The sequence below is a fragment of the Panicum virgatum genome, chromosome 4N (genome assembly GCF_016808335.1).
Source record: "Panicum virgatum strain AP13 chromosome 4N, P.virgatum_v5, whole genome shotgun sequence".
Lineage (NCBI taxonomy): Eukaryota > Viridiplantae > Streptophyta > Magnoliopsida > Poales > Poaceae > Panicum > Panicum virgatum.
The window spans coordinates 2856266-2876851 of NC_053148.1; the positions used below are offsets into that span (position 1 = coordinate 2856266).

Consider the following 20586-nt stretch of genomic DNA (forward strand, 5'->3'; position numbering starts at 1 on the left):
TATTGCTGCAGAAAAGAAAGGCCACGCTTGGTTTGGGAGGTGAAAAAAATTTTCACAGGTATTAAATGAAGTCTAATTACAAAATCACCTCACCAACTATAATACTGTAGTAGTTACTGTATCTAAGGAGACATTTGACCATACAATTAGAGGATGATTAAATCATGGTTTCTGTAGCATTATTGTATCTAATCATAGCCTAATTAGTCTCATTAGATTCGGCTCGTAAATTTGCATCTATTTATGAAAAGATTTTTCAAATAAACTATGTTTAATACGCCATGTACTTAAGATTCCTTCGAATAAAATATCGCGAAAAATATAGCTGCTACAGTTCTACAGTGCTGAGCATTGGTGATTCGCTGTTTCTCTGAACTCCGAGCTATGTTAGCCGGCGGCCCATCATCACTGCTCTTCGTCCTACGCTGTCTGCGCGCAGTTGTTAATGCCTTGATTCCTGGTCCAAGCCAACGTGTCTCACGCGGTCGGTTCGAAGACAAGGGAACGTTGAATCTCCATACGCTCTAAGTATACTCTGAATTCCTGAGTCCTGACATCAGAATCCTGAATGCTCGATTTCAAAAAAAGAAAAGGATCCTGAATGCTCTGGCAGGTATACGGCTTATTTGTTTTTCTAGGTTGTATCCCGAGCAAAATATGCCGAATTATCAGGCATATGGTCATGCAAATTTCAGAGTTTCCTCGCTCATTATATGAGAGCCTGTATGAAAGTTTTCTGAATTCTATCCGGTTTCTGAAGAAATAACAGTTCGTCTGGCGTACAGGTACAAGCGCGCCATGGCGTTTCAGAGTTTCCCGCCGCCCACGCGCGCCTGGTCGTCGGGTACTTGGGGCCCGACGACCCTGCTCCAGAACCAGTGCGCGCGCCACACCCCGGCGACCTGCTCGATGGGCACCCCCTTCGTCTCCGGCAGGAGGAGGTACACGAAGGCGGTCATGGCGGCGAGCCACGCGGCGAAGAAGAAGAAGATGCCGGCCCTCATGTGGCACAGCATGGACAGGAACGCCTGCGCCACGAACACCGTGAACGCGAAGCTCACCGCCACCGTGACGCCCTGCCCCGCCGCGCGCACCTCCAGCGGGAAGATCTCGCTGGGGACCAGCCACCCGAGGGGCCCCCACGACCACCCGAACCCGGCCACGTACACGGCGATGAGCAGGATCAGGACCCCCGCCCACGCCTTGCTCACGCCGCCGCTGTCGCGCAGCTCCGCGGCCATGATGGCGCCGATCAGCACCTGCGACGCCAGCATCTGCGCGCCGCCGGCGAGGAACAGCGTGCGGCGCCCGAAGCGGTCGACGGCGAGCATGGACGCGAACGTGGCGGCCACGCCCACGACGCCCGTCACCGCCGCCGACAGCAGCGACGCGCTCTCGCCCATGCCGATGGTGCGCAGCAGCACCGGCGCGTAGAACGCGATCGCGTTGATCCCGGTCACCTGCTGGAAGAAGGGGATCATCACGGCCATCACCAGCTGCGGCCGGTACCGCCGCTCGAGGAGGAGCCCCCGCAGGCCGCCGCCCTCCCCCGCGGCCGCGTCGGCGTTGGCCGCGACGATGTCGTCCAGCTCGTACCCGATGTCGACGCCCGCGCCGCGGATCCTCTGCAGCAGCCGCGCCACGTCGCGGCGGTCCCTCCCCTGCTGCACGAGGCTGTTGGGCGTCTCGGGCAGGAACAGCGCGCCGAGGGTGAGGAGCCCCGCGGGCAGGGCGGCGAGCGCCAGCGACACGCGCCACCCCCACCCGCCCCTGATCTTCTCCGTGCCGTAGTTGATGACGTTGGCGGCGAGCGCGCCGATCCCGACGCTGAGCTGGAACCCGTTGCTGAACGCGCCGCGGAGCCGCGCGGGGGCCATCTCCGACAGGTAGAGCGGCACGGCCTGGTTGGCGAACCCGAGCCCGACGCCGAGGAGCACCCGCCCCAGGATGACCATGTAGATGTTGACCGAGGCGCCGCCGACGGCGGCGCCCGCCAGGAACGCGGCGCCGCCGAGGACCATGGACGCGCGGCGGCCGCGCCCCGCCGTGACGCGCGAGGCCAGGAACGTGGTGAGCAGGCCGGCGACGTAGAGCGAGGAGGTGAAGGCCGTCAGCAGCTGGCTGTCGAACTTGCAGTAGTTGCTCACCCGCGTGTCGCCGCGCATCCGCCGGTAAACGTCCGGGAAGAACTTGCGCAGGAACGGCTCCATCGACGACACGCCGCCTGCGATTCCGATGTCGTAGCCGAAGATGACGCCGCCCATGCCGGCGGTCATGCAGGACAGCACGACGAAGGTGGTGATCCGCCCGCCGTAGTGGCGCTCCTGCTCCTCGGCGGCGACGACGCCGACCGCCATGGCTGATCAGTGATCACTGATCAGACCAGAGATGCTTGCTCGCAGCGGAGCTCAAGTGATTATGCTGCTGCAGCTGCAGGTGTGGTCTGTGCAGCAGATAGAGTGTCAAATGTAGCAGCCATGGTTGACTGGTTTTCGTTGACTAGCCGGAGATCTGATGCTGATCATGCAGACCATTCCCGTCTTGTTTGAACGACGTCAGTGTCAATCACACAATCAAACATAAAACCATGGCTTGGACGGAGTACGAAATGAGCAGAGGAGCACAGGGAGGCCACTCGAACTCGAGGCTTTGCTGCCACCAGGTGTTGCTATCCTGATGCTACTGAATTTCTACAGGTTTGTTTTGACTAGTTGGACACTGATGCAGATTGCTTCTTGTTCTTGTGCACTTGGCAAGTCAAGGTCTACTGCGTGGCTTGTTGCAACCGGGCACGAGATGGAGGTTTTCCAAGGGGAAATTGAAATCCGGGCACGTCACGTGCTGCAAAATTTAACTCCTGTCTCGTTCAGAAAAGAAAGAAGAAATTCAATTCTGAACGGCGAACGTGGTTGGCGTCGGTTCATACATTTGTAAGGTCTTCGTGTTTGCAACCATCACCAGAAAACAACTTCAACAAAGTACATGTACAAATGAATTGTCCAATGCCTCAGGTAAAGATGGAAAATCAGGCTTCATTCCAGTTCTCTGAATAACTAACTATACACAAGTGTATTTGTGCTGTATCTATACACATACATACCATGTACTAAAACCATCAAAATGTGACAAACAATGGATAGAAATGTCCAGTGACGCTAAGTCCAGCAAATCTCCTGTACCTAGCTAGTATTTCTCTTGACCTTTTATTACAACTGCCAATGAATAGTAGTATAGTACCATATCAAAACTCACAAGAACGCAAGGCATGATTCATGTGCCTGCAAGGATTCCAATTCACTATACCTTCCATCCAATGAATCTGAACAATAGGAACCCTACCTTAGGGTCCAGGCTTATAGATTTGAGAAGGAACTAGGCACCTTTGGTGCTCCCTCGAAAGCCCATGCCGATATTAGGTGATGAGCAATGGCGAAGGGTCCAGGGACGAACATAGGAACAGGTTCGCCACTTCCCACTTTGAAGTCTTCGGCAATGCTCTGCCCTTTCTCAGCACCCTTGCACATTTGATTGACCTTTAGAGCATTGGTTCTCTGAGCTTTCTCATATTCTGAAAATGTCAGCGCTTTCTTGATGTCTTCACGGCTGTGCCACTGGGCATCTACATGCATGATGAAAGAAGAATTTGGAAGAGTTAAGCTTTGTGGTTTGCTCGGAGTTACTACATGGTTAACATCTGGAAAAGTTTTCATTCCTAAAAACTATCGCCAGAACAGGAAATCAATATACAAGTTTAACTAAGTTACATATCTAGACTATAATCTGCACACAATCTTGTGTATCAAGTACTCAAGTGTCATGACTCATGAACCAACTGGTTAATGAGGAAGCTTAAACTGTTGTGAAAGGATTGTAATATACCCAAGCACCAATAGTGTATTGTGTTGTGTAGGAAGAAAAATTATGCAAGTATTGCAGGATAAATGGACAGACCAATCAGTCATGGTAGAAAACAGGAAGCGAAGCTAACAGAATGCAATGAAAAGAATTGACATTGATTTCCTAATAATGTTTTACCTTCAAGCTCCTGCTTATCCACATGTATCTCCAATGATTTAGCATATGCAAAGAAACCCACCATAAGTTGGCATGGCATAGTATTTGGACCGACTGAAAAAACAGCATATATGCAATGATGAACACTGTCAGAATCAGATACAGTATAGGAAAACAGTGCAACTGATAAATTAAGTATTTGTGCCACTATGTAATTATTCCTGTATTTTGGACAGAATAAGTATCACCATGAAAATTATTTCGACTAGCATTCTCTACTGGTTTTCATCACGAAAAAATGACAAGACCATTACCAGGCCATGGTTGGGAGCTATGATATATTACTTGACCGACTTCAATACCAGTCTCTTCCCACGTTTCCCTTCTCATTGCCTCTTCCAGGCTTTCTCCTGGCTACAAACAAAACAGATGCAGTGTAAATAAGCTTGTTCAAATTTTCGAAAAGAAGATGAACTTGCTGGTTCCAATACACACTAAAACTTTAGCATAAGGCCCCCGGCCCCTGCGTCGTCCCGAGGGGCGGCTCGGGCGGAAACAGCGCCGCCGGCGCTCAGTGCCCTCACCTCCCGCCCCTGCCTCTCGCTGTCGCCGGAGCACCTCGCCGGAAGTCCGTGCAAGTGCCAGGACGGCGGCGGCGGGGCCTCTCCGCCATCCCCTCGTTCTCCCCCTCGGTCCCCCATGTTTCCTCGACGAACTCCGGCAGCGGCGCCCAGATCCGCGGTGGTCCTCCCCTCCGTGCTGTCCTCCATGGCCGGATCCGGTCTCCCGAGAGCCTGTTCTACCATCATCGGGGAGGCCCGCAGCAGTCACCGCCCTCCACGCCGCGGCAGCGGCGGTTGGTGGTGCAGTGGCGGCGACGGCTCGGGGCGCCAGATCCGGTTCCCTTGTGGGTGGATCCGGCGCCCCCGCAGCTGTGTGGTGGCCTAGCTGCCGGCGTGCTGACTGTGGCTCGGTCCAGTGCGGGTGCTCCGCTGTGCTGGTACGGCGTGCTGCTGCCGCCGGGGCTGGAGGCCACTACGGCTCCGTGTCGCTGGGCTACTGTCCTTCGCCGGCACCTTCTTGGGAGGTATATGATTGTCTTGGAGTTCTCTAGGTGAAAACCTTGCTCGGCTCAATGTCGGCGCCGACGGCAATGGCGCTCTCGTGCGTCATCTTCCTCGTTGGAGGTGTCGTCGTAGAACTCCTTGCTACTATGTTGCGTGTTGATCTCTGGGTGAAAACCCAACCCGTCAATAGTGATGTCGTTACTATGTCGTTACCTTGATGTCGTTACCTTACTGAAGGCATTGCTTTTCAAGATCCCCTCACAGCTTGGAAATCGTCTACCTCCCAACCATAACCCACCAACAGTGATCAAACTCTTTCCCATGATTTTTGCACGAGCTGCTAACTGATACGTGGTTGCTGCCAAGGTCTTTCCCTCGTCACCATCCAAGATCCTTGATTCCATCGTCTCACCAAATGCCGGGTTAGCGAGACCATGGTCCCCTGTCTTGGATCTCCTCGTTCTCCTATCGTCGGTCCTCCCTCCTTTGAGGCTTCCTCCCCTTAAAGGGCGTCGGAGGGCGTCAATTGGATCCTGGATGTGCTTCAAAGATGATGCAATCACAGCTGTTGTCTGTCTTTTCGACTCGGTGCTTTACAGTTGCCTGTGGAATGGATATTGTCGAAGTGAAGTCCTTTAGTAGTATCACTGTTCGGTGAACAACAACATGCTTTGTCATTGGTGTTAGGAGTAATTGATCTGTGGGTTTGTATGTGACTCTTGTAATATCTTCCCCCCTCTTTTGTACTCTTTCGACCTTCCATGGTTGCGCATGTACTTGGTGCCATGCACCTTCCATCACCGGCTTGCCGGCATCTATGGAAGTTCATTCAGGTGGGGATCTTTCGTCCCCCCGGTGTTTCCCTAAAAAAAAAACTTTAGCATAAGTTTTAGGGTAATATTTAACAGGAAATGAGCTTCCTTTTAGTTTCAGAAATAGATTTGATTTACATAGTAAAATCACTACTCTTATGGTTACACTTAAGAAAAAAAAATCCAACGTTTTGAACCCAGTCCAAGGTTCCTAGCTACTCGGTTCAGATCATTAAACAGAAACATATTTGTAGTAAGAAACATTGGATATTTAAGATTACCTCATTATGAAATAAATAATTACTGGATGACTCATGTCTGACAGGTCAATCCCAACATCTCAAATTTCATGTTTGTAGAGTTTGCTAGTCATGTTTTTTTGAGTGGAGGACTTGCAATCAAATTCAATCTGGGTATTTTGTCAAGCAATTTTGACAAATCCGCTTAACCATTTTCATATAAGCATGGTTAAGCGGACACATGGGCAATGGATGTGTTCACTTGGGCATCCTTCCTTTGCCTGAAAGTCAGGTAGGAAAGTTTGTATTTCTGTTCTAGTAATGGAAATGGGGATGGCCTCGATTCGAAAAAAAATAAGCATGGTTAATGTGACAACACAAACATGTCACAAGCTTATTGGATATGTCAGTGTGCTGCCTTCATAAATTGAATAATCTGACAGTAAACAATTGCATTGTTAAGGTAAACATATTTTTTTAGAAAAAGAAACAAATGGAAACCTAAATTTTACCATATGGTTGTGCCATTTTTACATCTGCCCCCATCCAAAGTCAGTTTAAGAAGATCGTGACAAGAATAGAGAATGAAATGAAACATGTAATCAAAGGCAAATGGTATTATACACAGCTGTGAATAAGAAAGGTTATACAAGCAGTTATTTGCACCTCTATAAAACCAGCAAGACAGCTCCACATACGAGGCACAAATCTTGACTGGCGGCTTAAGAGTGCACGGTCATTTTCTTTATCGATGACCAGCATGATCACAACCTGCAAGACCACGTGTATATGAGAGGAGTGGATGCCATCTGTTAGTGTGAATATTACTACAGAATAAAGTCACGGTGACTAGCAGCACAATGTCTAGTCCCAAATGGCCAAATCCTGATACAAACACTACGATGAAGAGACCACAAGTCATACCGGGTCAACTCGAGGGTATATCCTCTTCTTGCAGGACTCATTGCTGCACTGCTTACGCCTTCCGGCTTCTGTAGGAACAGCCTTCGCTCCACAAGCTCCACAAAATTTTGCGGTATTGTGCCACTCCAGCAGTGCTCGAGCCTGCTCGCATCAGAATTCAGAAATGAGATCAAGCTTGTTTTTTGAGTTCTCAGGCAAAAAACATTACCTAAATTACGAGTAATAATGGTTAGATTAGAACCGAAAAATCAAGAAACGCCAAATACATGTCCGGCGATGGCGAGGTCCCCCATGGCGTCGTTGTCGCTCCAGTCCGTGGCCACCATGAGCGTCCTCAGGTCCACAAACGCCGGCCCATCCCCGTCCCCCGAGCCGCCGTCGACCCTCGGCCCCTCGCCGTCGCTGACATCGACGGCCCAGTACGCCGCGGCCTCCTTGCCGCCCCCCTCGGCGTGCGCACCCAGGAAGACGAAGGCGTCCGGGGCGACCCCGGGGACGCGGGAGGGCGGGAGCCACGCGAGGCGCCAGGCTGGCGCCGCGGGTGGAGCAGAGGCAGGAGGGTCCGGGGAGCGCGCGAGCGGGCGGCCCCGGCGGAAAGGGAGGATCTTGGAGAGGTGCGGCGGGTGGGGATTGGCGGCGTCCGCGGCGGCGGAGCCGGGCTCGAGGAGGGAGCGCAGGGCCTCGGCGGCCGCGGAGGGGGAGACGGCGGTGGTGGAGGCGGAGACGCCACGCAGCGGGTTCGCCGCGAAGGCGTGGGCGCGGAGATGGATGGCCATGGCGGGGTGGGTGTGTCTGGTAGCTGCAGGCTGCAGCTTCTTCCCGGCAGAGGACTAGAGGGAGGGTAGGGTCGGTAGCCACTTGGATTGAATCACTGGACCCGGACGGGGAAAGTGTCGCTGCCATCATCAATATACATGGGCCGACGGGAACTATCGGCCCATTTAGAGCAGAGCCCACACCCAGGCAATTTGCTCCCATTTCAAAGTTGGCAAGGCCGCATGTGCAGTCTTCAGCTGCATCTGAAACAATTTACAACCACAGATGAAAACTCAAACAAGTTACAAGCACAGCATCTTCTCAAGTGTCATCCTGGCTGTATAAGGTTTACAACGATGCAAGCTTTGCACAAACAGGACGAGTGGATGACCAATGCCACGATCATACGAGTGAGCTTCATGTGATTCAAGTAAAGCAAAGGTTTCAAGGGCAGCAGAAAAAAAAAATGGAAGTAGGAGACATGCACCAGCAGAGTATTTAAGCAAACACTTGGATTACTATATATTATGTTTAAGATCAATACATAACGAAAGTACATCAAGCCGTACGATTCAGCAGTCACTGAATCAACACACAAAAAAAGGGCAAACAGCACACGTAACGATGGGAAAGCTTGGGTACTTCTCCACCCTTGCAACCTCTGGTACAGCAGCGGTATAGTACTTGGCAATGGCAATCAACAATATACTCGTGTAGGTAGTAGAGTCATCCTCCCTCGATGCCTGATGGTGAGTGTGTGACAGCAATTGGTTCCATGCTCGACCAGCTCGTCACTTCTCACGGTCTCGGTCACCTCAGTCGTTTCTTAATTTCCAGTGCCTACTACAAAGCAGAACAATTCCTTTTTTAGGACATGGAGCATCATCAGAACAATGCCTACGAAAACAGCACCTCAGGATTGATTGGTCAGGCCCCGTAGATTCATTACAGGATTTTGAACTCTTTTATTTGGATTTTAACCAAAGATGCACCGCGTATATATTCATCAGACAAAACCGTAACCGGAGACTGGCCAAGACATTTGTACCTGTTTCCCTTGGTGCATTGCACCTGTAGCACTCAGTCCTGCTTGCGAAATTGTGCACGTTGCAACCAGGCCTGGCAAAAGTTGACGAGCACAATAAATTAATTTTTTGCTTCAAAACTCACTCAAAACAACGACGTGAGATCAACTTTTTAAAAATTGGATTGCTTAATTATATAATTAGCATTCGTCATAAAACATGCATGCATGCCACTGTTCCTTGCCATGCATACAAAGGCATTCATCTATACTTGAAATCAGAATAGTTGGAGATCACCTTGTGCATATCCAGTCGCCAGCTTTCCACCCAGCACGAACTGCGGCGCTGTCACGGCCACGAGCAAGGTCACCCTCAGCACCAGCTGCACCTTGCCCCGCTGGGAAGTCCCTGACGATAGTGCCGCACTTGAAGCAGCTGCTGCGGCTGGCAAAGTTATGGTAGCTGCAGCTGCAGTACCAGTCACCTGGGCGAATGTCGAGGGAGGTCAGCACACCGCCAGTGCTATAGCCGTCACTGAACTGCAAGTCCGGCCGTGGATCACGGCAGCGCTGACAGTAGTCACGGCGGCTGAAGTTGAGGTGCTGGCAGTTCTTGCAGTTCCAGTCTCCAGGCTTCCTCTGGATGTTCATTCGCAGTAAACAGCTAGCTCTGCACACCATGCATGTGTCAAGATGTTGTATAGTACAGAATATACAAAGCAAAAGTATAACAGAAGTAAAGATATTAGTTTCTTCATCAGTTTGTATGATATATGAAAAGACATTATAGAAATAACCTTGTTGTGCTGCAACATTATTGTTATATATACATATATATGAATATATCAAGGCACCTCTGCGATGAGGTCCATGACGGTCAAGTTAGATAGGAGCTAGAAGAATGAGGCTACGTTTACGAAACCCTTCGATTCTTTTAGCTTTTGTTAGATCCTGGTACTGCATGCAATCACAAACTAAAAAGAAAGAATATGTTAAGGCAAGACAAGACAGAAACGGAGAAAGTGATGAACCAAAGGCTGCCTTAAATTAGGCCAAGACGGCACTCCAATCAATCATTTGGACATGTACATCAAGCAGTTATATTTTTAAGTTAGTGTCCCAACTGAAAAGGAAGCAAGACACCATACAAGTGAAGTCTCATCTCATTATTCTTATCTGTGCTGGAAATCAGTAAACCATAAATTAAATTGCATATATCATGCATACAGAGAACAAACCCAACCTTGCAACGAACTAAAATTTAGAGCTAATTGTTTAAACCAATAATACTATATTTAATAGCAATATAAGATCTATTTTTCTTTTCCAAGAAGAATGGATAATGGACCAAGCTGTCTGAATCTAATACAGGGGGCACAATAACAAAGAGGAACAAGAAGCGAAGCATACCCTGCGAACTTGCAAAGCCTCTTCTCTCTTCTTGGTACTAGGGTTTATGTTGCTGTGCTGTCCTTGTTGTGCGCTTGTTTGCTGTGTTCATTCCTTGTGGTTGGTTCCCGTTTTATAGTGGAGGCAGCTCAATAATTGCGAATCTAGGCTTTGCTGTGGAGGCACGGAGATGCTTTGATCTGCCTTTCTAACTGAGCTATCCAAATCGAACACGATTATGAGATGAAAGCAGAAACTAGAATGGAAATATGCAAGAGGAAAGAGATGCTAAAGATAGGAGGATTTCACAGTGTTATATCTTGGATCCACACCACGGGATATTAATTACTTCTTAATACGCATTAACAGATATATAAAATAAAAAATACTCAAAAGAAAATAAAATATTACATCCATTTTCATATACTTGGCCACTTTGACTTTTTCATTCAAACAGCAAGTGTCAATTTTTGACATATACATAGGAAAGCAGTTAAAAGTATATAACATCCTTAAAGTACCTTTCATGAAAAAACTGTTCACTAATATTGTTTCCACTCAAATTAGTCAAATATTTAAAAAAACCGTTATTAGTGAGAGAATTTAGTAAGTGGTTAGGCAAAACAGAAAAGTGGCTAAGTAGTTTCATATAACTAGATGCACTCAAACTAGCTTTGCATTGGCATGTATAATCCACTATAAAGTTTTAAATGGCATCGTTCGAGAAAAAAATAAAGTTGTAAACTGCTCATGCAGGGTAAAACCACATGAAGTGCAATGGTACCTACCACACACGACACAGCATGGTGTGCAAATGCCAGACCAGTCAAGATTCAAGACTAAAATATGTGAGTCAAATCTATAATCCTTTCATATAAATATCTAAGTTGTTTCAAGCCATGAGATAAGCATAAGACAAGTCGATATTCCAACTTGAGAGTAACAATTTCCATCAATTAAATAACCTGATCAAGCAGATCTTATTTTTTTCGTTCTCTCTCTCTCTCTTTAAATATATATTCTCGTGCTCTCTTTTGTTCTCTTTTATGGGAGAAAGAAACTATCGTCTAAGCTATCCATGAACAATTACTTTAATAATTTCCATGAGACAAAGGTGTGAGGATCAAGGAACATATTTCTTTATACTTTGATTCTTCCCCCAAAATATACTGGTGGAGGTGCATATCTAGCAATGATCCACACTTCGTGTGGCTAATAGAAATCCCAATGTTCCCAATCCTGACAAAAAAATGCCACATCACCTGAGGAACAAAAGAGGAAGAAAAAAGAAAGAGCTGCCAGAAATTAGTGTATTACAAATTCACAATTTAACTGGGACAAATTTTAAGTAATATAATTGAAGTTCTAAGCAACACGCGTTTACAGAAAATTTAAGATAATCAAGTTGTTTACATTAGCCTTTCTTTTAGTCCCTCTTATTACGAATTGAAGATGGTTCTTGCTATACAATGCGTACATTGAATGAAAAACACAATATAAAATAATAATACAGTCAAAATTTCCATACATCTGTAAATCATCTTGTTAACTATCATCATTAATCGCACAGTCTGCTTTAGTAATGGATCTTTGCTAACCTTTGCTCAACAGTGTCCAAGAGCAGAATAAAATAAATTGTTCTCTTAACAATGCAAAGTAGATAATATGAACTACTTAAGCAAATATTGCCCACAAGATTTATGGTGAATCGATGATCAAATCAACAATTTGATAATAGGCCTACTACTTAAAAGATAAAAAGAGAAGACAGATTGGGCTTCTTTTATCTTCAGTAAATCTTTTGCCCTTTTACTAATTTAATTGACAGTTTGAATTACTTGTCCATTCTAGATGCTGAGCTGCCCCTAAAAGATAGTACTAAAGTTGCCTAAATGTTTGATTATATGCTAGAAGCTGATGGACATAACTACATATTGATTGTATTATTGGGGTAAAATATATATAGCCTTTTGAGAATCAATTCTCCACATACGTGCATGATCTTTAGTCATTCACAAACCTATTCTGATATACAAATATTCTCCCAAATCACACTTTACACAATAATTCAAGAGGTTCTATGTTCAACCCTAGTCAGCCATCCGTACTGTTTCAGTTGCTAGAAAAGCATCTACTTTTGTTGTCCTTTTTAGAATTTAGATTGGTACTTCTTTTCGTCCCCTGCTGTTTCTATACAGAACCAAAACCAAAGTAGTCATATATCATGAAGAAACACTGTAGTAAGCAGCAAAACAAGAACAGCAGGAGAATATATTATAGAAGCTGATTACCATGATTAAATATTGTGTTCATCAAAGAGGGAATTAAGTATGACTGATAATCAATTGATGTGGCTCCCATCATGGCACAAAGCATTCACGGACTTCCTAGAAAAGGGTCTTGTTCTTGTTCTCAAATTTGCAAGTTTATACAGAGTATCTAATTTAGAATGAATATGCTTGAATCAGCTATGGTATATACTTCTTTCCACTGAAGTTACTCCTACGTGGCACAACTTACAGATGCAGATGTATTGCATGCCAGTGCAGAACATCGGGTCACAAATGAAAATCATTGACTAATAAGAAACTTAGGGTTTTCATATATTGACACATCCTCCTCTCACCAATCACATATAGACACATCAACAGTTTGTTCCCTTGGTAATACAAAAGAAAAAACACTCACATATCACTATCACACAACTATTATTTTCCTGTAACTTCGATTCTTTAGCACCATCTACAAATGTTAGAACAAGGTTATGCCAACGCTTCTCCCGCTTCTGACTTGGGGAGGCATCAACTCGACGCGGAAACGGAAAAGCAAGAGATTGAAGACGTTCTCAGTTGCAAATACTGTTTCCACTAGATCATGTTGGTTTACGATTCATAGAATGCTGATCAGCAGAGCAGATCAAAAGGCATAACTTGGTCTGGTGGAGGTGAAGTTCAGCCCGTGTAGCAACTAAACTAAATGGCACTCAACTTTCTGAAAAAGGGAAAAGATGCCAAGGTTCTAATTCCAGATTAATCTCGATTTGCAAGTATTATTCGCCATGTCGCGAGAATAATGTCCCCTGACTCCCTGTTCCCTGTGAGGGAGCTCACATATGCACCGTCCAGTTTCTGTTTTCGTAGCATACAACCCAAATCCTGCATGTCAGTGGTCTTTTCCAAAGATACATTAGCTGCTTATTGATGTTTTGAACCCTTGGACGCGTGATTTGTCCAAAATTGACGGATTAACACAAACCCACGGCTCGAAATTACAAAGGGATCCCATTTATAAAAGAACACTATCTAATCCTTCTCGGTCTTTTTTATTCCCCTTATCCTAAATCCCACGGAAAGCAGCAAGAACCGAAAAAGCACCTAAAGACGGAAAGCAGAATGGCAGGGTCAGTGACTCGGTTCAACCTTTCATCCCTCCTCTTTTTCATTCAGAGAGTGAAGTGAAAAATGGCAGCACAACTTTTGATGGGGACGAAGGAGGGTGAGGCTGGGCCTGCTTGGTTGAATACCTGAAAACTTGTTGGGTTCGCCTTCCTCTCGGCGGAGCCTCGCGCAAACCGCCGGCGCCGGCTGGACCCACGGAGCTGGCGTTCGAGCGGCATCGCACCCCAGTCGAATCTCTTCGACTTCTCGCAACACCTCCGGCGCCGTCGCCACGGGACGGCCTGATGCCCTGATCTGCCCCGCAAGGCGTGGCGCGAAGGGGCAACCGCCGCCACTGGCTGCTTGCATTAGCTGTGGCCGGGGAATCCAGGGCGCGGCCAGAACGCCGCGACGCCCCGGCGAGGCCGCACGACCCCTGCCGTGGTCGGTGAACGGGACGCGGGCCCCCCCTCCTGGACGGCCCGCGCACCGCGCAGCGGCAACTGTCGGCCGGAGCCGGCGCCGTTCGCCGCGTCGTCCCCACGCCGCCCGCAGCTGATCCCCGGTTGGGCTTGGGGCGGTGGCGAAATCTATTGGGCCGTTGATGGGCCATGCGGAACATATCAGCTAGTGGGCTAGGCCCACTTATTAGAATGGAAGAGCAACTTCTTCACACTCAAAGAAACGATTGGGCCGTGCTTAAGATTGCTGATGAGGCTGGACGGGACGTGCCTGCTCTTCGCCTTTTTTTCATTTTTATATTTTAAAAAAATAAAATTTCAAAAATATATACTGATTAGGAAAATTTTCAAAAATGGGTGTATGTCGCCCCCTAATGGGGGGCGAGGTGCCTGTCGCCCACCCAGTTGGCGACATGACCTAAATGTAAAAAAAAATGATATTTAGGTCCTGGCGCCCAGGGTGCATTAAATAGTGAACTTTTAAAATTGATATAAAATCAGAAAAAAATCAGAAAAATACAAACTTAACTGTTCTGGATTCTATGAAATAATATCTACAACTTTTGTTACATAAAGTTTTCCATTTGATCAATTTATCTAAATCAAGAAAAATAGTTCTTGTACCTAGAAAAATCTGAAATAATTCATTTGGTCTAGTTGTGCTTATCTAAAATTTACCAAAAATTTTTTATAGCTCTTAGGAAATAAAATAATAGTACTGTAAAAGTTATGGCTTCTAATACTCAGTATAGCAGCATGGATAAATAACTCATTTAAACTAGACATATTGCAAGATCTAATTTAAAAACTTATTCTAGAAATATTTTCTGGGCCTACAAATTTTGTACACGCCTATGCTCACCATATGCAACACTCTAGCCAAAGATGGCATGCATCCAAAGGATGGATCTTGAGATTTAAATAAAAGTGCATTAAAATGGTATTTAAAATAGAGCAATATAAATTGATCAAATAAAAAACTTTATGTAACAAAAGTTGTAGTTCTTGTTTCACAGAATCCATAACAGTTGTGTTTGTATTTTTATGATTTTTCTACGATTTTATATCGATTTTACAAGTTCACTATTTAATGCGCCCTGGGCGCCAGGACCTAAATGTAATTTTTTTTACATTTAGGTCATGTCGCCAACTGGATGGGCGACAGGCACCCTGTTGCCCATTAGGGGGGCGACAGGCACCCATTTTTGAAAATTTCCCTATTCGACATATATTTTTTGAAATTTTGTTTTTTTAATATAAAAATGAAAAAAGCGCCTGCTCTTCTGCCTCTCCACCGCTGCCGGGACGCAAATACTTACCAGTCACGGGCGGGTGCGTGCTAACTGGGAGAAACACATGTGCGCGCGTGCGGTCCGCTGTTTTTTTTTTTGGCCGGCCTATCAGTGGTTAAGGTCTACTCCCTCCGTTTCGAAAAGAACGTAATTGTAGGACCATGCATCGATACCATTGTAGGTAGTAAAATATCTAAATGCACTTATGTACATGTATGTTCAGACTATGTGGTTTGCAGAACACACGTCATCAGACAAGGAAAAAAATGAGTGTATGAGTGTATTAGTACTTGGCATAGTAATGGTTGCCTTTCATACCTATCCGAGACTCTTCGGGAAGATGGAATGAGTGGACGGAATTGCTCCACGTCCCTGCATGCAGCCTTGCTGCTGTTTTTTTCCTACGGGAACCTACGAGCTGACAACTTTGGTCAAAGTGAGCGTTAGTTTTAGGACAAAATTTAAACGTGAGGATTGCATTTTTTTGGGATGGGGAGTAGATTTGCTAATTCTCTTTCTTCCTCCTGGAAATTGCGACGGAATATTTTTTCCATTTGTCACAATAGAATAATTTGTTTTAGTAGAATATTTTTTTCATTGGTAAGTTTGGATCCAACTGAATAAATTTTAATTTTTGTTCCAACAAAACTATTTTTATTCCAGTGAAACAATAATAACTTATTCTAAAAGAATAATTTGTTCCAATTATAGAGAAGCTGGGGGCTGACAGACCCAAGAAAAATTAGGGGTCCAGCCACAAATATAACCTGCTTCTGTGACGGGATAGTGCGCAGTAGCGCACGCTGACCCGAGCAGGCCCCCGCCGGGAAACCATCGGCGGTCAGCAATTCGACTAGCCGGCCGGTAAAGCATCATAAAAAAGGGATAGGAAAGTGGAGTCTGATTAAAGAACTGACAGAGACGCGTGCGCATTCAGCTCATCTCCCCGCAACAGTGATCATCAGGACGAGGGAGGTGCTAATCAGAGGAGGAGAAGAAAGCAGGATGGGTCGAGTAAGCACCGACTGTTGACGCAAATTTCGATCAATACATGAACGCACTAGATTGTGCGGCGCGAGAAAGAGCTTGATGCAGCTCTCCCTGTGTAGAGCGGTCAGACCGGTCTAAGGGATCGGTCAGACCGGTCGCCGGTGAGAATCGGCGACGGCCGACGAACGCGAACCCGGGAGGGACCCGTCAGGGTAGGCGTACGTAGGGTTGTTTTAGGATCGACAGGCCACCTAGAAATGCCTTCAAACGTCGCGGAGACGAAGGAAGAACAGCAGAGGGGGTTGGAAAAGCTAGGGTTTGGAGAAGAGGATAAAAAGTAAAGTTTGTATTGATTTTGTTCGATTGTATTTTCTAATCGGGCGTGAACCTTAATATTCATAGGGTGGGTGGACTTATCCCGCAAGAAATCCTGTTTACAGATCTAAATTTATGAAAAACTTACTTGTACTCGGACTCTACCTGGACCGGTCAGACCGGTCGGACCTACCGGTCAGACCGGTCGGTACCTGCCGGACAGTCCACAGTGCCTCGACCGGTCAGACCGGTTGGTGTCAATTTTGGCTGTCAACATATGCCACCTTATTTTTTTTTGTAAAGGTTGCTTGCCAAAAAACATTCTTCTGAGCCAAAATTGTCTAAGGGCGATGATTAACATTACATCAGCCATTTTTTTACTAAAAGCGATAAACAATTATCGGTCATGTTTTGCTCAAGTCGATGTTGAAACAACTTGTTTGGGCCGCCACACCTTCTTCATTGTCGCTGACGTCTTTGGCACAACCTCCACTTATTGTTCCATTGTCTCCTTCTTGCGCATACGTTGCAGCCTTCGCTTCTGAGTATGAGACAAGCCTGAGGGACACCACCTCGGCCGTAAATACTTTGAATCTTGCTCCTAGCTCTTCTCATTCTCTTTGCTACAATCAACATCTTGTTTGACCGGATTATTGCTAGCAACAATCGGTCTTTGTAGTAATGCATGATTTGGATATATAGGAGGATATTGAATATAATATGATTGCATATGCATCCTACTATAATCCATAGGTGTATAAAAATAAGGATATCAGCAATACCATGGAGCAATCGGTCCACTAGATGAAGTATAATTACCTTGACTCGATTGCTCTTGATGTCTTGACGATGATCCCGTATCCTTGACTTCGCTTGGTGGCCTCTTATGTCTATGAGTACTCCCTTCTTTCTCATATTTGACCAAGAGTTCATTAAAACTCGGCCTTGTCTTGATTTTGGAGGAGTTCCCAGATTTACTAGGCGCACCGGTCAGACCGATCGAACCGGTTAGATTGCCGCTATGGCCGGTCAGATCGGTCGACTTGTTGTCGGCCTTCTTCTTGTTGTTTTTTGAACCACTTTCTCCTAATTGACCGCTATGAGCCAATAGAATTAGGTGCCAAAGATGAAACCATGAGAAAGCAGTTCCAGTTAGAGATAAAGAAAATAAATTAACTCGTTTTTTGAACCACTTTCTCCTAATTGGGCAAGATACTGACTAATATGCTTAAAAGTACTCCTAGTATCTTCCCCACTGAATTTAACAAACTCAGGCAACCTAAAACCAGCATGGCATGCAACCGAATCAAACGAAATAGGATACAGCTTTTGGTATGTGCGGGTTTTACTTCTAACATCCACTCTAAAACTTTCTCTAAGCAGATTAGCCAAATCATTCTTATAATCAGTAAGCATTTTATCAAAATTACTCGAAGAATTTGGCTGTGTGGATGTAGATACCTCACGCTAGTTTGGAACAAACTGACCGGATGGACCGGTCGGACCGGTCTGTACGACCGGTCGGACCGGTTGGGGTAACCGGTCGGACCGGACTGAGATACCGATCTGACCGGTCTCTGCCGGTTTTGCCAACGCTGCACATATCGGTCAAACATCTCGTCGGAGATAGGACCGGTGTGTAACACTGAATTCCTGGAGATTTCTGGTGGTGTGTACTGAACAATCTCGTTTGTTCGGCTAATGTTGGCCGAACCAGGAATACTCATAATAGGATCAGTGTACGTGGGTGTAACAGTTTGACCACTGAAATAATTCATCGGCATCCCATATTGAGGTTGACTCGTAGGAGATGCTGCCGATGGTTGAGGAATATAAAATTCAGAAGCAGAAACAGATGGAGGTTCATCGGCTGATTCTGGTTTCTTACCAGCCGATTCTCTTTCCTTAGAGCTAAGCCAATTAACCCAATAAACATCACGCTCAGTTAGCAATTTCTGAATTTGTTCCATAATAACACCAGAAGGTGGAGCAGTTGCAGCAGGTATTACCTCAGTAGATGCATCCGAAGAGGTAGAAGCGAAGTCGATCTCCTTGATCATGGTGACATTGCCGTGTCGATCGACCTTGATGCTCGCAAGCGCCGCTTGTAGATCTTCTTCATCACGCTTCTTCTTGCGCTCCTCCAGCAGCAGACGAACGTCCTCCGGAAGATGCTCAAATGTCAAAGGGGTGATGTTCTCCTTGTCGATTTTTGTGTTGGAGCCCATCTTCTTTGGAGTAGATTAGATCGGTTTTATTAACGAAGATCTTTCTTTCCCAGCGGAGTCGCCAAAAAATATGTTGACGCAAATCTCGGTCAACACACGAACGCACTAGATCGTGCGGCGCGAGAAAAAGCTTGATGCAGCTCTCCTTGCATGGAGCGGTCAGACTGGTCTAAGGGACCGGTCAGACCGGTCGCCGGTGAGAATCGGCGACGGCCGACGAACGCGAACCCGGGAGGGACCCCGTCAGGGTAGGCGCACGTAGGGTTGTTCTAGGATCGACAGGCTACCTAGAATGCCTTCAAACGTCGCGGAGACGAAGGAAGAACAACAGAGGGGGTTGTAAAAGCTAGGGTTTGGAGAAGAGGATAAAAAATAAAGTTTGTATTGATTTTGTTCGATTGTATTTTCTAATCGGCCGTAACCCTTTATATTTATAGGGTGGGGTGGACTTATCCCGCAAGAAATCTTGTTTACGGATCTAAATTTATGAAAAATTCTAGTTGTACTCGGACTCTACCTGGACTGGTCAGATCGGTCGGTACCTGCCGGACAGTCCGGTCGGTACCTGCCGGACAGTCCACAGTGCCTCGACCGGACAGTTGGTGACAATTTTAACTTGTCAACACCGACCGACCAGCGTGATCTGATCCACATGCGCGTGTGCTTGCGCAGCTTACACTGTTACACAACACATGGCGTCGCGTCGTTGGAGGCAGACACAGAGCGCAGGCTTCGCGGCACCAGACAATCTGTCTCCAAGCAAAAGCAGCAAGTAGCATTTTCACCGACCATTGGATCAGATCAGCATCAGCTCACCGTCCTCACTCATGATCATCCTCTCAGGCCAGATACCAAACTGGAGTTCAAGTGACACTGACAAGACAGCGAAAAGAGAGAATTGACATGTTCAGGTAAACTGTGCACGGCAAAACCATCTATTAAGTTTGTTTAATTTTTTAAGTAACTATCACATCAAATGTTTGATGTTAATTTGAATGATTAGATGTCAATTTAATATAAAAATAATTCCATAAGTTGTAATTAAGATCAAGACGAATCTATTAAGTATAATTAATACAAGATTAACAGATGATTACTGTAGCAATTAGTGATCAAATTATGAAATAATTAGGCTTTTGAACCACGATTTATGATTAAGCTTAATAGATTCGTCTCGTGATTAAACCACGATTTATGAAATTATTTTTATAATAAATCTATGATTAGTATTTCTAATTGATATTTAAATATACTATGTGATGTAGCTTAAATTTAAAAAAAAACCAAACCTGAACCAAACATGGACTCCACTTGCTGTAGAAAAATATCGCAGCCGGTGATGATTGGAACGGCAGACTGTAGTTCTTTTTCAGCGGAACCAGTTCCTGCTGGAGTTTCAGTGTCAAGCGTGGACCAATTGTAAGCAACATTCAGACGTTCAGTTCCTTATCATCATGAACTCGAATATACGTCGCCTACGGCGGCTACTGTTCGCCGCGATTCGAGTAGCCGTATGTGGATTCAGTCAGCGGTCACTGTCAATCTGTATGTGCCACGTGATCATGTCATGCGTGTGCATGTTTGATGGAGTGATAAAATAAAAAAAGAAATAAAAGAAAGGAATCGATCGACCGCTGGATTGCTCTGAAAACCGTCAGCGGTGACAGGCTAAAACCGCCACCTTTCTGCACCTTTGCT

At 46.0% G+C, this 20586-nt stretch overlaps 3 protein-coding genes across 7 annotated transcripts; all 3 read right to left on the reverse strand.

Moving 5' to 3' along the window:
• Positions 1-697: 697 nt before the first annotated feature.
• LOC120670670 (hexose carrier protein HEX6-like) lies at positions 698-2959 on the reverse strand. The gene has a single exon (XM_039950825.1). The coding sequence runs from the start codon at positions 2355-2357 to the stop codon at positions 807-809; it is 1551 nt and encodes a 516-aa protein (XP_039806759.1). The 5' UTR covers positions 2358-2959; the 3' UTR covers positions 698-806.
• A 44-nt stretch (positions 2960-3003) lies between these two features.
• LOC120670671 (nudix hydrolase 19, chloroplastic-like) lies at positions 3004-7935 on the reverse strand. The gene is made up of 6 exons (XM_039950827.1): positions 7323-7935; positions 7057-7197; positions 6799-6903; positions 4329-4428; positions 4036-4128; positions 3004-3619 (listed from the first exon to the last, which is right to left on the reverse strand). Exons 1-6 carry the CDS (start codon positions 7830-7832, stop codon positions 3354-3356), a joined length of 1215 nt encoding a protein of 404 aa, XP_039806761.1. The 5' UTR covers positions 7833-7935; the 3' UTR covers positions 3004-3353.
• A 372-nt stretch (positions 7936-8307) lies between these two features.
• LOC120671146 (RNA-binding protein FUS-like) lies at positions 8308-14139 on the reverse strand. 5 transcript variants are annotated; one of them, XM_039951403.1, is made up of 5 exons: positions 13749-14128; positions 10247-10399; positions 9135-9506; positions 8861-8931; positions 8308-8655 (listed from the first exon to the last, which is right to left on the reverse strand). In XM_039951403.1, exons 3-5 carry the CDS (start codon positions 9485-9487, stop codon positions 8639-8641), a joined length of 441 nt encoding a protein of 146 aa, XP_039807337.1. In that variant the 5' UTR covers positions 9488-9506; positions 10247-10399; positions 13749-14128; the 3' UTR covers positions 8308-8638. The 5 variants fall into 5 exon arrangements, with proteins under 5 accessions (XP_039807337.1, XP_039807339.1, XP_039807335.1 ...); XM_039951405.1 differs by having other exon boundaries at positions 8308-8652; positions 10247-10437; XM_039951401.1 differs by having other exon boundaries at positions 10247-10437.
• Between the last annotated feature and the right edge of the window lie 6447 nt (positions 14140-20586).

Excerpts from the sequence above, each read along its gene's own strand:
- LOC120670671 (XM_039950827.1), bottom strand. The coding sequence starts at position 7,832 with ATGGCCATCCATCTCCGCGCCCACGCCTTCGCGGCGAACCCGCTGCGT. Across the intron at positions 7,198-7,322 it reads ACCTCGCCATCGCCGGACAT|GCTCGAGCACTGCTGGAGTG; the intron begins GTATTTGGCGTT and ends TGATGCGAGCAG. Across the intron at positions 6,904-7,056 it reads TATACCCTCGAGTTGACCCG|GTTGTGATCATGCTGGTCAT; the intron begins GTATGACTTGTG and ends GTGGTCTTGCAG.
- LOC120670670 (XM_039950825.1), bottom strand. The coding sequence starts at position 2,357 with ATGGCGGTCGGCGTCGTCGCCGCCGAGGAGCAGGAGCGCCACTACGGC.
- LOC120671146 (XM_039951404.1), bottom strand. The coding sequence starts at position 9,487 with ATGAACATCCAGAGGAAGCCTGGAGACTGGAACTGCAAGAACTGCCAG. Across the intron at positions 8,932-9,134 it reads GGCGACTGGATATGCACAAG|GCCTGGTTGCAACGTGCACA; the intron begins GTGATCTCCAAC and ends AACTTTTGCCAG.